The sequence below is a fragment of the Coturnix japonica genome, chromosome 3 (assembly GCF_054131305.1).
Source record: "Coturnix japonica strain WE chromosome 3, WE-NBRP24, whole genome shotgun sequence".
Taxonomy (NCBI): domain Eukaryota; kingdom Metazoa; phylum Chordata; class Aves; order Galliformes; family Phasianidae; genus Coturnix; species Coturnix japonica.
Window position 1 is genome coordinate 75,083,669 of NC_140665.1, and position 17,478 is coordinate 75,101,146.

Sequence of the window (17,478 nt, forward strand, 5' to 3'; positions counted from 1 at the left end):
GTAACAGCTTATGTTAACAGTTATGCAGAATTTTTTCCAAGTGTAATTCAGAGAAGTAGCTAGGAGACATTTCAATTGCTCTTCATGCAAAAGGAATATTCCACAGAGCAAAAAAGTTTTCTTCCTGAGCACTTTTTCCCCTCTCTTGATAAAGCCAGAGAGAATGTTTCAGTTTGCATGCTCTAAGTAGTTTCCCAAACTACCTACAATAGGAAAGGTAGAGAATGTTATCTTATTTTTCGTTGGTAGCTTCAATCTTTGCAACAAGTTTTCAAGTAAGAGACAAGCAGGGTACGTATACACTCATTTTGCTTTAGTACAGGAGTATGATTGTTTGTAATAAACTAAATCAGAAGTAACAGGATCACTGGAGGAAACAAGCCAATAATCCAGAGAGCACCTACTAAGGTAAAAGATGCTGGACAGCCACAGGAACACCACACTCCAAAATAATGTGATCTTCTACAAGCACTCAATGCTGTCACAGCAGGATAGTCTTAACTGGCATAGTTAATAGCCATGACTTGGCTTTAAAACAGGCTTGAAGCAGAGGTCTGAAAGCAACATGAATCTCATTCTTCAAGAGATTTCCTTTTTATTACTAAATCATGAATGACTGTATTGTTGCCAACCATGCTTTTGTTCCTCTAAATCTTGAGTCATGCAAGCAAAAGCAACTGGAAGGTGTCAGTGAAACCTAATGCACCAAAATAAAAATGCAAACAAACTCTGTGAGCCCAGGTAATCTGGAGAAAAATGCTCAACGTGGGGGTTGGTAAATATTAACATGTATGTTTACGGTGAAAGACAATTCTTCCTCAAGTGGAGCCTTTTTTACAGCATTTTATCAACACACTTTGTCCCTGGCAAGTCATCCAAAATTAAGTACAGAATACAAAAGCTGAAAGATGTTCAAATATTTAATACTCATCTGAAGGGAAGTAAACACAAACTCTGTAATTAACATGTAGAAATCATCAAGGAAAGCTTCTCTAATACTGCCTTTCCATTTTTTTCCTTTATTCTTTCCACTGTTCACAGGGCACGATACTCTTAACTCACGAAAATTAACAAGGAAATAGCCACTTCAGCAATAAAACTAGGATCTTATATGCATAACTTATAAAGGAAAAGGCAAAAACCACAAACTTAAAAATACCTGCTCAAATAAGAGATTCTATAAACTGACAAACGTCATGTTTTCAAAGGACAGTGTAGCAGGTATCTTTAAGGCAATATTTCCCTCCAGTCTGAAACTTGTAAATATTTAAATGTCTTTCAGTTAAGTAATTTAAAATTCACTCTTGCACCAGAAATATACCTAAGTGACAACAAAATCTGATCAGTCCACTAATAATCATGTATAAAACCAGTCTAGCAACACTCAGTACACTTTATTTACACTGCTTAGTATTAGTGCTCGTAAAAATCCAAATTAAGTGGTTTCTGAGCATCATTTCCTTGACAATTCTTCTATTTTGAAGTTGTAAAGCATACTGGATTTACAAAGAAGCTGCATTTTTTTTTTTTTCAATATAACATAAGTCTTTTTATTCTCATTACACTTCAAGAGTGATGCTTCCACTACACCATTTATCAATCAGCAAAAGAACAGCTCAAGAACCAGATGACATTTACATGTAAGCAATCAGTTACACTTCTGATAGATATAGCAGAGTGCATTTCTCCCTTAGTTTTGGACAAGCCTGGACACAAGAGGTATTTCTTTTACTTGGTGGCAAAGAACAGAACAGCGCAATACTGTGTTCACATTGTAGAACATTTTAAGAGAATTGCATGTTTTACATAGCCACCAATTGGTGTTCTAGAAAGCTTTTTCTTCCTTAAATTAGTTTCAGAATGATAAAGGAGCTTGAAAAGTCTTGTGCAAGTTTTTGTAATTCAAAAACTTTACAGCTTTGATAGAAAACAAAGACCATAGTCACAAACAATCTACTTTCCTTGTTCAATCCAAGTGGCAGGTCAAGATTTACTGTACATAGATACATTTATTTTTTACATTTAGTCTTTAAAATGCAAACTTTATGCTGAGTGTCCTTTTAAAAGCGAGCAGCGCTAAATACTCTTTTGAACAGACCAGTTATGTTGCATCCTGAATGGCAGTACATCACTTTGCTGGCCATGACTTTTGACTCCCAGATTTGGCAAATGCTGATACATCAAGACTTTTGCCACTGTTGCATTGTTCATATAAAGTCTGAAAATGAAGAAAAACACAGGTATTCAGGTAAATACAGCTGGTTTCACGTACAGATTAAAACTTAATCTTTATAAGAAATGTTACCACTTGAAAGAACTTCTCATTTAAAATACTTTTATTTCTAACTGAACTAAGATTTGTCTCAGAAATTAACAAATAAAGATGCATTTTAGACAGACAGCTTAGTCACAGAAGATGTAATGCAACAAAGTACCTGCACGAAAATACATACTGACTTAACAGAGAAAGAAAATAGTGCTTCGCAAGTTTTAAGAGAACTAATTACCAAGACTTAAAGCCATGTTTACTCCATTAATTGTCTCTGATGTGGAAATACCAGCATAGAAAGACAGATACTTATATAAAGTTTGCTCACACTGAGTGAATAAAGAGGCAAACTTCATGTGAGGAAATCAGAAAAAACAGTGGCCACAAACAGCCTCATCACAATATTATTAAAAGTGTAATCACTTCTTCACACAAAAGTTTCAGGTCACCATTCAGAACCATGAATGGAAGAACCATCTATAGTGATAAATGATCCAACTTCTATAAGGAATATGGGATATATTTTTGTATTTAATTACTTTAGGGTCATTTACAGCTGTTACAGAAAAGTCTGACAGAAAACAACAGAAGCACTGTCCACCAAAACAAATCCCTGTGGTGCCAGAAGTAGAAATACCCACAGACTGGAATAAAAACTCCTCATGATGCCTGTCTTCTTTCAGAAAGAGATCATGAAAGTTGGGGTTTAGTTTGTCAATTTCTTTAACATACTAACAACAAATTAGCTCAGACAAGTGGAAGATCACAGGCAGTTTCTAACTTACAGTCAGCTTAAAAGAAAAACAGCCCAGTAAGGACTGTTTTGAAGGAGACACAAAGGCCAATCATGGTGGTGGGCAGTGCAAATGAATACATACAACACAGACATACCGGGAGCTGAACGAAAAGAAACGGGGAAAGAATAAACCAAGATAACCACCTTTTGAATCTCCCAATTCAGGAGTGGAGATCACATACCCACAAACAAAAGCATGACAATAAGCCAAGTTTTTGCAGCAGAGGTTAAAGCTCCAATATATGCATCCCTTCATCTTTCACTACCAAACATTTTACTTTATTGCGTTAAACGTGCAATATATAGACCTATGGAAAGCCACTTTACTTACCCTAGCAGCTCTAGAAATAGAGTTGGGAGAATTCAAGCCAACAAGTTGGCCAAGGATACGCTTTACTTCTTCTGTTGCTCCTTTTGCATTTGCAACACCTAATAGATAATTTAAAACCGTTAGAGCTGTATACAATTGTGTATTATTAACAACAGGTCTATAAAACACAGACAAAAGGACAGTTCTGAAACCAATAGTTTAAAAATTAATAGTAAGTTTAAGTGAAGTCTTGCATACAACATATGTGGGTACCAAGCAAAACCTACTGCAATACCAGCAAATGTCTACATATAAAAAAGCCTTTGGATTTCCTTAACAGAATTTTAAGTGCTATTTAACGAATATATTTTAGAAATGGACATACCTGTTTGACACTGGGTTTGAATTTGAACATAGGGATGTATCAGCAACTCTGAAACTGATATTCTTTGTTTAGGATTTCTTACTAAACAGCGCTGCAAATGGAAAAAAAAAAAAAAAGAATAATTTACCTCCTAATCAAGAGAATTAGTCTTTATTCCTAAGAATAAAAATTGAAACTGAGGATATTTCAAGACCTAGAAAATTAATGTCAAGTCACTAACTTGAAATGACTAACAACCCAATATAATGGTATATATAAAAATATACCATGAGATGACCCCAATTACTCTGTGAAGATAATTGTTAATGAAGGTAAAGTTGGATATCCTGTTTTACTCTAGCAACAACATTGGAAGAAGTTGTCAGCTCTTGTGCTTACATCTCTTTATTTTGAAAAGCTCAAAATGTTATCAGAATTTGAAAGCTGGGGATAAGCATTTCTGGACTTCACTTTGTTCCCTCCTGAGCAACACAATTAGGGCTCTTACATAAAACAAATAAATGAAATTCGAAATGCAGGCAAATATGGGAGATAAGAGAAGGGGGTGAAGGGTATGAAAAACCCTTAATTTACTTTGGGTGACTCAAAGGAGTTAAGTAAATGCTTACAGCAGTCTGGCTTGCTGCTGAGCTGAACATGGACTTCTACTACAGAAACCATGATCTAGCTATTTTCAGTCTTTTGGAATAAGGCCTGTTACTATTAGCATCAATTAACATGATTTGTGAAACAAGCTCCTCAGGCACAATTAATTTATTCAATTTAAGAAATAATAAAAGTTGCCATTATTTGAATCAGAATTATTCTTCAGGAACAATTACCTTTAGCACATCTTGAAGATCTTTCTCAGCAATATCTGGGAATTCTATTTCATAATGAGGATCAACAATAGCATACAGTTTTTTACGTGTATTTGTTATATGTTGAAATGGAGTCCTTCCATATGTCATACAATATAAAATGCATCCCAATGACCATACATCACTTTTTGGACTTATCTAACAGAAGGGAAAAAAAAGAAAAATATTTTCTCACTTAAGGAATAGTAACTGTACAGTTCACTTAATAGTTTAGTTCTCTTACACTGGATAACATGATTGACAGACAGTGCACTGTTAGCTATTAATACTGTAGCATAATGTGACTTTCAGTAATTTTCAATAAGTTTGCTGTGGTTTGTTCTTTTTTAAGTTACCTTTGAAAAAGTCAACTTTAATAACTCAAAAGCCTTTACATTGAATGCTAATTTTGGATTCATTCATAAATCCAAATAAAATATACTGAACTAATTCAGCTCAGAAACCAGTAAGGCATCACAGGTATGTCTTGTGCCCAGAGTCAGAAACTACAGTACAGTTCTTCTAGGATTTAAGGATTCAAGATCCAAATTCCAAGCAGTACTTTTGGGCTACTCTTTAAAGGAGGACTTCCCACTCCTCTTACTTAAGTGCTTTAAAAAAAGAAAAGACAAAGTTGGAGGGTAGGGAGAAGCAGAGGGATGTGGAAGAGACAGATTGCATTGACTCAGCAGCATGATGATTTTTGCTAAAATGAGCTGACAGCCAGAACAAGGCTGCACTCCATTTACAGAATTTAAAGAATTTAAAAAGGTAGAAGTTTTAAAGGCAAGAGGTGTAATCTTTTAATAAAGAAAGGCATTATCATGACCTTTTAAGCAAACACGAGGAGTGTTTTACAGCATAATTATTTTCTTACTTCTATTAGAAGATTTCTAAGCCAGATGTATTTATGCAGACTACTAAAATATAGCTTTAGAAATGCTAGTAACAGAATGAAGAGCTCTATCAATTTTTGGAATAGACAAAGCAGATGGCTACGAGCAGCACAAGAGGCAGTCGAGAAAATGACAAGGGAATGATTCTTTCAGTTGAGTCTTTGGAAGACCCTGATTATAAAGATTCAGATGAAATGCTGAAATGTTAAACTGCGGTACACGTGTCCTTTCTGGAACACAGTGCTCATGTTAACCTTCTGACACAGCAGGATATGGAATAGTTGAGGTTTGTGGTTTACAGCAGCAAAAAGAGAGAGACAAGTGACTCTCCATCTCAGAAGATTTTAGGCTGGAAAGCAGGAAATGGAAAGAAGCCCAACAAAACTTTATCAGGGTTCTTTCAAAGTTAAGTACAAAGAAATCACATAAAAATGAGTCAACAAAAGCACTGAACACAGGACTAAGCCTAAGATAAAGAATGAGATGTAAGGGCAAAACATCCACAGCCAAAAATATTAAGAATTTCCAGAACAAATTAGACTGATCATTAAAAAAAAAGAAAAATGTTTCTCTTCATTGTAAATACCATCAGTATTCCTCACTAAACAAAGCAATCAATAAATCAGAAACCCAAACCTCAGAATACAGAGTGACATGCTCCACAAAGCCCAATACAGATCCACTATCACCACTGAACATCATTCATACTGATAGCACAGGAAGATTACTTTATACCATTCCTTAGGGACTGAGACAGTTCTGTTTATTATCAGTTTACATTTAATACTTCGTACTGCTCTCTATCAGCTACAACAACTCCCTCTAGCCCGTGCACCTGTCTAGCTTTCAATTTAATTCAGTTCAGCACTTCTCCAAACACTCTCTGCAGAATGCAGAGTACTTGCCTTCAAACTGAATTACATACTACAAAGGAAATTAGGAGGAAAAAAATTACATTACCTTAGATTGCGATTTCCCATTTTCTCCACAGGAAAAAGACATATCTTGTATTGCTTCAGGTGGCATATAATTCATTGTGCCAACCTAGTAAAAATATTCAAATGAGGCACATTACTTAGTAAGTAGTTTGATTTTTGCCTCAAAGTGCAAACAAGCATATAGAATATTTTCTGCTGAAGGCCACTGTCAGTTTGTTTAAAGAATACATCTACACATGTTTACATATTTAGTTGAAGTCAGTAGAGTACTTATTCAAGTTGTGAGATTAACATAATCAACAAGTACTGCAACATTTTATTGAAAGCCGTACATCAATTTTCCAGAATTGTCACCTGTGAATCTTTAACGATGCTCGTCACATCTGGCTGCATTTGGTTTGCGATGCCAAAGTCAATCAGTTTTAACATTCCATCAACTATCAGAAAGTTCGCTGGTTTCAGATCACTGTGAACAATGCCTGTAAAACAGTTTCAAGTCAATCCAAGTTGTTACTCAAGTACATTCATTGCTCAATTGCTTAACCATTGTACAGAGAAAACACATAGATCACTTGTTTGGTGATAACTAAATTAATCTTTGTAGATTTCATTTGAAGTGTTTCTTTTTTTCTCCTAATCAGCAGTAAGACTGGCATATTAAGTTCATAGTTTGAAGTACTAAAATCTGCAGTAACCCTGAAATAACTCCATGAATCTCAAGCTAAATAGTTTCTCTCAGTAAAGGATAGGCCTTCTAGGGGACATAGACTTATGCTGTAGGTGCATAGCCATTCACTTAAAACAGTCAGCATTTAGCTTCAGATTCCCAAGTCTTCTTTTTGCTATGGCACAGGCAGTAGTTTTTTTAGTATAATTCATATAATCAACTAATTATTCCTTATTTTTTCAATCTTCACCATGTTACACAGAAATAGAATACATGCATTTCAGTTACATAGGTAAGGATAAAAGGAGGCCTGATGAAAAATAAGGAGTGAAAAAGGTGAATTAAGTAAAGGAAGATCTGCGCAGAAACAAAGCAGTCAAAATTTCTTTGGAGAGAATAAATGGTTTTAATGAGAATTTTATGGAGATCAAGAAGTTCCAGGAGCCTACAGCATAGTCCATTACGGAAATCATTTTCTAGCTGTTGAAAGGAAATAGAAAATGCTATGAAACAGTGATAGTTGTTCATTCCTTTCCTTCGAGTCAAAAGTGAGTCTACCTCAATATTAAGACATGCTCACTTTTGTTTCATTGTCACAAACCAGCAAATACCACCTTTGACGATCACTAGACTTAAACCAAAACTGAAAGCAGCATCACCTCCATAATTCCAAACACCATACCTGTTCTACAACCTATACAGACACCTAGAATTATTTAAGAGTACCGTGTTCATGGATTGTGTGAACAGCTTCCAACATATTTTTCCAATAGCTCTTCCGTTCCAATGGATCAATATTCTTTTTCTTTTTCAGCCAGCTATTGAGATCAATGTTTCCACACTCCATTACCATGTAGATATGCTGATCAGTAATTTCACTAAAACAAAATAAACGTTAAAAGTCAAGGCAACTTTATTGAATCAATAGTGCATTATATGAATAGTAAGTGTACTCACTAGCTATAAAGACGGATTATCTTATCGCTATGCTCTTGTAGTTTACTCAAATGAGCAATTTCATTCTTATAGCTTTCAACAGTCTGCTGATCAGCTTCTTCTAGATTCACATACTTGACCGCATACAGCTGCTTCTTCTCATTCAGTACTTGAAACACCTGAGAAAAACAGTTAAGGACATTCTATCTTAAGTCCAATTTACTTCATGGTCCTCCATTTCACTACAGACAGAGTTTAAAAAGAAAGATGTACCTTTTAAAAAGGAAAAAGCACAGTAAATTTATAAAAGTTCCTACCGGTTTGCTGAAATGCTGAAATAAAGGTTTTATCAAAATTCATCAGTTATAACAAACAGGCCAGAGAAGAGGAGGCCCAGAGGGAATCTCTATGTCTATAACTACCCAAAGGGAGGATGCTGATAGAGTGGAATCAGGCTCTTTTCAGTTGTACCCATAGATGAGAATAGAGGCAACAGGCACAAATTGAAACACAGGAGGCTCCCTCTCCACATCAGGAAGCATTTATTTACTATAAATGACAGAGCTCTGGCACAGGTTGCCCAGGAAGGTTGTGCAGTCTGCTCTTTTGAGATTTTCAAAAGACACTTGGACACAGTCCAGGGCACCCTGCATGAGTAGGGGTTGGACCAGATGACATCCAGAGATCCCTAATAATCTCAACCATTCTATGATTTTGGACAATTCTGCAATACTAGGAACTTTAAGACTCTTCATCTTAAATATTATCTTCAGACTGTTGTACGTTCCTAACTTAAGGCCTATGTAGAAAGCAAAACAAGAAAGTGGGCTGCCACCATTATTTACTAATCTAAGAGAAGATAGTTGAGTGATCACTTATTTCTGTAGCTTCTGTTCTGTTTTCTAAGCAAATGCGTTCAGCATTCTCATTTACTGTTTTCTTTATTTCAGCTCAAGAAGTATTAAATAACTACACCACATATATTTATATTAAATACCACTGTGCAAATGAGTGACTACATATAAAAGACTAATGCAGCATCTTACCTTGCTTGAGCCTCCACTACCTATTTGCTTTAATATTGTATAAACTCTTCCTTTAATAGCAATGCTTTCATTTGAAGGTATAGAAGCTGAAACCTGTGTACATACAGAAAAATAAAACAAACTATTGGTACACATGAATCAGAACTTGGTGGAACTCTACTTTTATTATCATTATTTAAGTTGTCTTGATCTTCTTGAACAAGGAAAAGCATAAAAAAGAAACCTCAAATGTCTGTCTGCTAAAGCAGAAGATCCCCATAGCATAGCAAGTTTACTAAGCAGCATTTCAAAAGCTTGTCCATCAACATCCTGAACAAAGGCCTTGAAAAAGCTTTACAAAACTTTGTAGAGACTGCAGAATAGAAGTCATATCACTTGCTGTACTCCCAAAAAGAAATGGAACTGCCTATGCCCAGCTGAGTAATTCCATCAAAATTTACTACTTACGCAACTGTGGTGGGCTTAAATATTCCACTTTGTTTCACTTCTTTTATTTCAAATCACTCAATCTAACCAGGATTACTATGTGTGTGTGTGTACAGAAATGCACACAGTAAAAACACATACAATATCAGTTCTCCACAGCAACTTACAGGAAAATAGAGCCTAAACTCTCCTTAAAGTCTCACACAATTTAAATTAGCGAAAAGATTTAATAAAGAATAAAATAGTTATTTGCAGAATAAAAAAAGACTCTGCTCTTCCCTTACTTACCCACAAATGAGAGTAACAACTTGAAATTAAACATACTCGTAATACACACATCTCCCTCTAAAGAAGTCCCCAATGAAAACATGCTAGAAATGGTAGAAGGCAGCTTAAAGTTGTTACCTGCAAGCCCATTTGATTTTGAAATGCAGTTGCTGGAGTATGTGGTAGAAAATATGGGAGCTGACTGTAGGGAGTAGAAATTTGATATCCTGGTGAAAAGTTGTTCCTTACAATTGGTGTTCTGAAACTAAAGGAAATCAATGTTAAGAATATCTGTATTTAATTGGTTTTGTTTTTTTTCTTTTTTTTAAATGAAGTTTTCTAAGATAAAAATCTTCATTCCTTCTTGAAAGTTAAACCCCATCAGCAAACGTCCAAACCTCTGCTATATACAACAGTTAGCATTAAGAATTCTTCCAGTTTGCCTTAGAAGTCCTTAGATCTACAGAAGACCTAAAGCACAGAAAACATTTCCTGAAAACAGCAGCAAACTAGCCTCCCTTCTTCAGATAACAGTTGGCACTCTTGCTAAGTTGGAAAGTGAAAGCAACATACAAATAGGACGGCAGCCCATAAGACAAGGCAAGCTACAGTTATTCCCAAGTTTACTATTCTTTGTTCAAAACACTTAAGGATGAAATGATTTTTTTTTCATTGAAAGTGAACATAATGCAACAAAGCTTCAGGACAAACACAAGAAGAAAATGTCATCTATGCTGCATATGAGCAGAAAGTAGAACATATATTTAAGTAAACTAAATATTGTAATAAATCTTTGATACCTTCTGATCTGCCCCCTTCATGTGTCTACCACGTATTTAGTTATATGAACAAATATGTTTTCCCCTCTGCCAACTCATTCATTAATGGCACAGGATGAATTGTGACTTACAATTAAGTTAGTAAAGAAAAACATGAGCATTACACATATGGCACCAGGCTGCTTCAACCTTGCATTGAATGAGAAGCTATTAGTTTGTCAAACTCTAAGCAGGTTCTTGCAATATTGATTTAGCGTTTCAGAAATGCAAGTCCTTCCATTTTTTAAATAATCTGGACTAAAACACCACTAGCAATAATCTATGAGGGGTTAGTCTGTAAATATCAGAACCGGAAAACAATTTTATACACTTAGTACTTGTTTTGTTGAGAGTAAAGTTACAAATTCGACTTTTCAGTCCTTCAATATAGTTGTCAAAGCACAGCTCTCATTGATCATGTAATTACTCAACAATTACCCATTATCTGGTACCTTCACTATGTATTGTGTAAAACAAATCTGATTTTCAGAAGTTTCCAAGTTGTTAAAAGGTGGAAGAAGCAAGCACAATTTCCTTGCAAACCATTTTATTTATTTACTTATTTTAAATTAACCTATACTATGAGATGACATGCTTCACTCACTACAAACATTCCAACTCCACGTAAAGTATTGGAAGCAGTCAGGAATCTTTTTTGCCATCTGAACAGAAGAACTTAAAAATTAAAATCCCTATGTAAAACAAACAAACAACCAAAAAAAACCACACTGAAGTGGTTCCAGAGACCAAGTGCTGCCCATGACTGTGCAATCAAATGAAGTAGCTTACCACTCCATATAATCTGTACACGTAGAGCTTGGTGTTCCACAAACATACAGTAGATCATTTTTCTTTGAAACAGCATCTGGTGGTGACAGTTTTCTTGAAATGGGATGACCAGACTGCTCAAGACTTGACCGCTTTCCCTAAAGAAAGTAAACGTATTATTCCACACAAGAAGCCACCATTAAAGAAATCATTTTTCACAATATGTGAAAGTAGCTCCAGGTAGGAAGCCATCACATATTCCTGTTACGTCACCTCTCTATAGCAGTTTTGCTGCATCACTTCTTGACTTGGCCATTTTTTTCGGGAGTTAGGACAGTTCAGTTTTATCTGATCAAATTGCTTTCTATAGCTTTCAGAAGAACTGGACTGTTGCTGTCGACTTTCCAGGCTCCTTGGTTCTGGTATCTTCAGCTCTTGACACTGGAATTTATTTTCTGAATAAATCAGAAAATTAAAAATACTTAATATTCAGTACTTGAAATAGTTCCTGGTAATTTACCTCAATTTCTAGATACATTTCCCTTCATTTTCTACATCAGAATAAATGAGAATCATTGATTTACTGGAACCCAACATCTTTTACTGAAACTGTTGCTTGCAAGGCATTAGTGTAATCTTCAGGGTTAATATTCAGCTCACTGTAGTAACATGGCAACTGTTTAAAGAAAGTTAGAGTATTACTAAAATATAACGCAAACCCGCTGCTGTAAGTAGGCTGTAAATAGCATAGCTTAAGAGTGGTCCTCCGATTGCTTGTGCAGTCTTAGATTCATGTAACTAGAAAGTATATACTAAGCAGAAGTTGGATGACTTCTGACTCAATGTCTTTATTTAGTATAATTGCCATTCAAATGAACCAAGGATTCCAGCAGTATGAGATCATAAATATGAGTTAACTGAGCATATGGAAAGAATGGTAAAAGACATTGATTGGGTTGGGTTTTTTTCCCCAGTGACCTAAAAGAGAATAAATAATTGCAGTGATTTTTTTAAAGCTTACTTCGGATAAGGCATCTTAGAATAAACTTCAACACAAGTAATTAGAGCTACGGCATCCACATGACAAACTACAAGCACACACAATGAAAGCAAGCTAGTATAATTTGAGTGCCAAAATAAAGCCTAAACAGACAACACTCCATGAATATTTTAATCCACAGTTGGAATTGCTGTCAGTCAGCATACACTTTTCCTGTATAAACTATCACTTCTGCTGGCAGCATTTTTCCATGCTCAGGCTGGCAAGTCATAACTTGAAACCCTATACTGATGTTATTTTAATACCTATTTACTTTTTGTTTACAATAAAATTAGGTATATAGAGAATTAGCACTACATGTGGGCATTTTATCCTCAAGCCCAGTCATCCACACACAAGATATTTGACTTTAGACCTGCAACAACTGTTCATTTTCAGCACTTCCACAGATACCACTCATAACTCATTTTAATTAATTGCTCTTAAACTCCAAGCAGATCCTTTTCTCCACTTCTGAATAATGTTTTCTTCAACAGTCTATGTTTAAAACACAGAACAGCAATTTCTCAATATTTATTTAATTCCAACATTCTAGAACATCACATTAATAAGTTACCTTCTCTTTTCATCACAAGACTTGTATCTATTTTGTTCTTCAGAGTGACAGTTGAATGGGCAGCCGTTTCCAAGCTGTTCTCTTCCAACAGCTGCACAGAACTTTTTTCTTGTAATAACTAAGAAAACAAAAAGCATATTGAAAAGTAAAATGGTTCCCACCAAGTATAGTGCCCAAAAGACATTTCCATCTGATAAGAAATGACCAGCGTACCATAGAACAAATAATTTAACAAAAGAGCAGGATACACAGAAATATTACCAATCCTGCTTTAAATCCATTAACACACTCAATTGCCATCACACAATTTCTTTAACAAAGACCAAATGTTTTCTTTCTGGAAGGACAAGACAAAAATGCAAGACACATCTCAAAATTATACTCCATCAAAAGCCATGATTTACTGCTCCTTAAATCATTTAACAGACTTCAATGAATTAGCATAATGGAAATACAATACTTCCCAAGACAAAAAATCCTGAGTACAGCTGAAAGAGTCTTGTAGTCAAGATGTAATCTCATTTCCTATTTATAAATTATATGAAGGATTTTTAAATCCCCCTCGCCCTGTGCTATTTCTCCCAATGGATTTACAGAGAGCTTTTTCTTAACACCTGATCACACATAATGCTTTTAAATTCTGAAAGCTGCAGTGAATATTTCTGTTCACAACTGATTGCTTAACAGAGCAATTCTATTTTATTACTTAATCAGACTTGAAGCGTTATCATTTTTCTAACAACATCGGACAACCATCTAGGGTTCATTCTGTCCATCTGAAAAATGTTTATATTACCTTTGAGTCTGCCAGGTCACACGAATCATTCTCACTAAGTTTTGGTTCAGAGAGTGGAAAAGGTGGAATCAAGGCTGTACATTTGGAGCTAGATATTTGCCTACTGAAAAAAATATTGTTAGTTTTATAACATGCAAACATATAACAGTTGCCTTTTGTAATACAGATAGAGACAGTTGTGTGAATTTCAAAAACCATAGGAAAAAGGGTCCACTGATAGCCAAGTGAGAAACTGTACAGAAGTCTTTAACAGTGCCACCATAATCTCATGAAGTAACAGATGACTAATTGGTTGTCTTCTACTGCGACAGGTAAAAAAGTACAGCTAGCAAACAATAGGCTTCAAAGTAAGTTTCTAGCTCTTGGACAGACATAACAATGTGGTGTTTAAGTTGGCAGATCCTTCTGCTGCTAAGCAGTTACATTAAAATGAGCATATTCACTTTCATAATAGAACAACGAACATATACATCAGGAGATCTCCATTGTTATGAAAAATTATAGCAGTACTGCTAAAAGAGCATTTAAAATTATTTTGGAAAATAAAACAATTTTTGGAACTAGAATATAAAAATCTCAAGTTACTTTTAACAGAAATTATCTTTTAGTCTCTGCCTCTCTATTGAGGCCATTGATTTGCTAGAACAAGGAACTGATCCATGCTGCTATACAATCTCAGTATTAAGTTAAAAAGATGTTTAATATCTAATCACAATTATTATTTGTCAATCTTAAATTTTGAACATAAACACTTTATATTCCCACCGTCTTATAAGAAAAACAAATCCCTATTGAAAAGGAGAACGAAAATCTGCTGCACTGCAGCAAAACCAAGCAACTATACCTTTTCATAACACTAGCTGTATGAGGGACATCCATCTTCTGCACCACGTCATCAAAATCATTTACTAGTTTAACAGGAACCCTCCCAAAAGGGCAGGCCTAGGAGTAAATCACAAGTTATTAAATGCATAAAGTTTTAAAATTTTAATATTTTGAAAGAAAATAATTCATGTTATACCTGGTTAGATTTGTTTAGTGGTCTTAATGGATTGTGGAAGTTAACAACAGCATCAAGTTCTTGTGATTTCTCATCCCTGAAAGCAAAAAGAAAAATAAAACACCAAAAAAACAAACAGTAGCAAATGGTTTTCTTTCATAAATGCTTTAAGAAATTAAATAAGAAATCAAGTCATTACCCAAGAAGTTTAGCAACAGCAGAAGAATTTTCAGTAGAATCGTTCCTTTTTATATTTCTCTGATTTCCAACTACACTCTGAAGTCCAGACACTTGTATACCTGACGCTGTAGGTAAATTAGTTAGAATTATTCAGACTGTACAACAGGTTCCATTTCTAAAGAAAAGCACTTCTAACCATTTAGAAAGAAATACATCTGCAGTAATCTAATATCAATATATATTAACAACATTATCTCTTATAAATCTAAACATATATTTTATACAATTTTAAAAGATTTACAGCCAGAGAGATATCTAGGACAGGCACAAAGTAACACGCAACATCTAAAATATATTAGCTGCTTGATTTCTGCAAAGCTGTAATTGTAAACTACTTTAAAACAAAGGGAGATTCAACAAATCTAAAGACTATCCAAGCAATTTAACTTTTTACTTTAAATCCTCAATCACTGAGTTAATGGCTTAAGAAGCATCACAAGGAATGAGGAAGAAACAGCAGCTTTCAGAGCAAGTCCATTTTCTAGATCTCCACTCTGAAAATAAGCCTTCACTCCAGAACAGCATTATGTAAAGAATGAATCTGAAGCTTGTCCTATACAGACTCACCTAGAAATATAGAACTGCTCACATTTGGACTCAGTTTATTCCATACTCTCGTCTAGAAGCACAACAAATCCTAAATTAAGCATCAAAACCCAGCTTCTCCCAGAGATAGTACCTCTAAGGTACAACAGAATAGACAGATGAATAAATTCCCCACTACTAGTACAGTGACTCAGTAACTTGTTACCAAAGCTTGTTTGTTGGGCCCTTCTCACTTATATGCTAACATCGCACATACAAAAACACTCATATTTCATATCAGGCAAATTAAACTGAATTAGACAAAGTAATTAGCTGGGTGTAAGTGAACTACCTGATTTTGCTCAGGGCAAAGTTGAGAGTGCTCTTACAAGCTGTGTTCTACAACTGCAACTTCACAAAAGATAAGGAAGCCAAAAGCAACAGCTTCAATAGCTCAACCTAACAGAGAATCTCACCCAATTATGGAAGACTTAGCAAAAGTTATCTGAAGTTGTACATTAACCTTCAAACAAAAACGTATATTCAACTGCTATCATCCAAACTATTTCTGAGTAAAGCTGAAAAGTGGAAGGGGAGGTAACTCCTCAGAGATGAACAAATTATCATGATATAACCAGATATATATCATGAAATAACCAGAACACACAATCATAGAATCACAAGAATAGAAAGGACCTACAAGATCATCCAGTCCAGCCATACTCCCATTACCGTCTCTACCACAAGCCACTAAACCATATCTTGTAGCTCCTCATCCTGAAGCCTCATGAACACTGCCAGGGAAGGTGACTCCACCACTTCCCTGGGCAGCCATTCCAGCGCCTGACCACTCTTTGAGAGAAAATAAGTCTTTCCTTATGTCTAACCTAAACCTCCTCTGCTACAGCTTGAGGCCAGTCCTTGGGTCCTGTTTGTTGCCTGGGAGTAGAGGCCAAACCCCCCCCATTACAACCTCCCTTCAGGAAGTTGTAGAGTGCAACAAGGTGTCCCCTGAGCCTCCTCTTCTCCAGACTGAACAACCCCAGCTCCCTCAGCCACCCTTCATAAGTCTTGTGCTCCAGACCCCTCACTAGTTTTGTTGCCCTTCTCTGGACATGTTCCAGGGCCTCAACATCTTTCTTGTTGTGAGGGGCCCAAAACAGAACACAATACTCAAGGTGCAGCCTCACCATTGCTGAGTACAGGGGGATGATTACCTCCCTGCTCCTGCCAGGCACACTGTTTAATACTATCTAATACAAGCTAGGATGTCGTTGGCCCTCTTAGCCACCTGGGTACACTGTCAGCTCATGTTCAGCTGAGCATTAACCAACACCCCCAGGTCCCTTTCCTCTTCACAGTCATCCAGCCACTCAGCCCCAAGCCTATAGCGCTGCATGGGGTTATTGTGGCCAAAGTGCAGGACCCAGCACTTGGCCTTGTTGAATTTCATCCAACTCACCTAAGCCCAGTGATATAGATCACCTAGATCCCTCTCCATAGGGCCTCCCTACCCTCAGGCAGGTCGATATCAATAATACAAAGGTACCTATATCACACCTCAGTAACTTCCTATGCACATTGTGCATAACTTTGTTACAGCACAGAACTCTCCATTTAGGGAACACTGAAATATGAGCTCTTTTAAGTGCCTTAGGTGAATACTAAACCCAACTTCAGTTTATTATCCTGATGAGTCTTATTAAAAGGAAACTACCATCTGATTAGTCAGATAAACAGCTAAGCTGATTTATAACACAAGACCATTTAAAAAAAAAGAAAGAAAAAAAAATATGCAATATAGAATATGCAGTGAACTATTACAGTGTATAGGAAATTGGTAATCACAGCCTGAACCTCTGATTAACCAGCTGAGGCAAATGTCAGGTCAGCTGTGGGAGCACAGGTGAAGGTGATTCAGCTGTGCTTCCGGAAGGGGT

At 35.8% G+C, this 17,478-nt stretch overlaps 1 protein-coding gene across 4 annotated transcripts in view; it reads right to left on the minus strand.

Annotated features, from left to right (window-relative positions):
• Positions 1 to 902: 902 nt before the first annotated feature.
• Positions 903 to 17,478, minus strand: part of TTK (TTK protein kinase) — a 29,137-nt gene continuing 12,561 nt past the window's right edge. For 2 of the 4 annotated variants that reach the window (XM_085541951.1, XM_015859027.3), the window contains 17 exons: positions 14,973 to 15,078; positions 14,795 to 14,870; positions 14,618 to 14,715; positions 13,774 to 13,873; positions 12,978 to 13,095; positions 11,635 to 11,816; positions 11,383 to 11,519; positions 9,914 to 10,040; positions 9,083 to 9,175; positions 8,058 to 8,215; positions 7,827 to 7,978; positions 6,788 to 6,912; positions 6,456 to 6,539; positions 4,582 to 4,758; positions 3,761 to 3,851; positions 3,397 to 3,494; positions 903 to 2,218 (listed from right to left, as the gene is read on the minus strand). In XM_085541951.1, the coding sequence (XP_085398077.1) occupies positions 2,129 to 2,218; positions 3,397 to 3,494; positions 3,761 to 3,851; positions 4,582 to 4,758; positions 6,456 to 6,539; positions 6,788 to 6,912; positions 7,827 to 7,978; positions 8,058 to 8,215; positions 9,083 to 9,175; positions 9,914 to 10,040; positions 11,383 to 11,519; positions 11,635 to 11,816; positions 12,978 to 13,095; positions 13,774 to 13,873; positions 14,618 to 14,715; positions 14,795 to 14,870; positions 14,973 to 15,078 (2,012 nt within the window). In that variant the 3' untranslated portion in view covers positions 903 to 2,128. Of the gene's footprint in view, positions 2,219 to 3,396; positions 3,495 to 3,760; positions 3,852 to 4,581; positions 4,759 to 6,455; positions 6,540 to 6,787; positions 6,913 to 7,826; positions 7,979 to 8,057; positions 8,216 to 9,082; positions 9,176 to 9,913; positions 10,041 to 11,382; positions 11,520 to 11,634; positions 11,817 to 12,977; positions 13,096 to 13,773; positions 13,877 to 14,617; positions 14,716 to 14,794; positions 14,871 to 14,972; positions 15,079 to 17,478 lie in introns of all 4 variants that reach the window. The other 2 variants (XM_015859026.3, XM_015859025.3) reach the window with 1 other exon arrangement.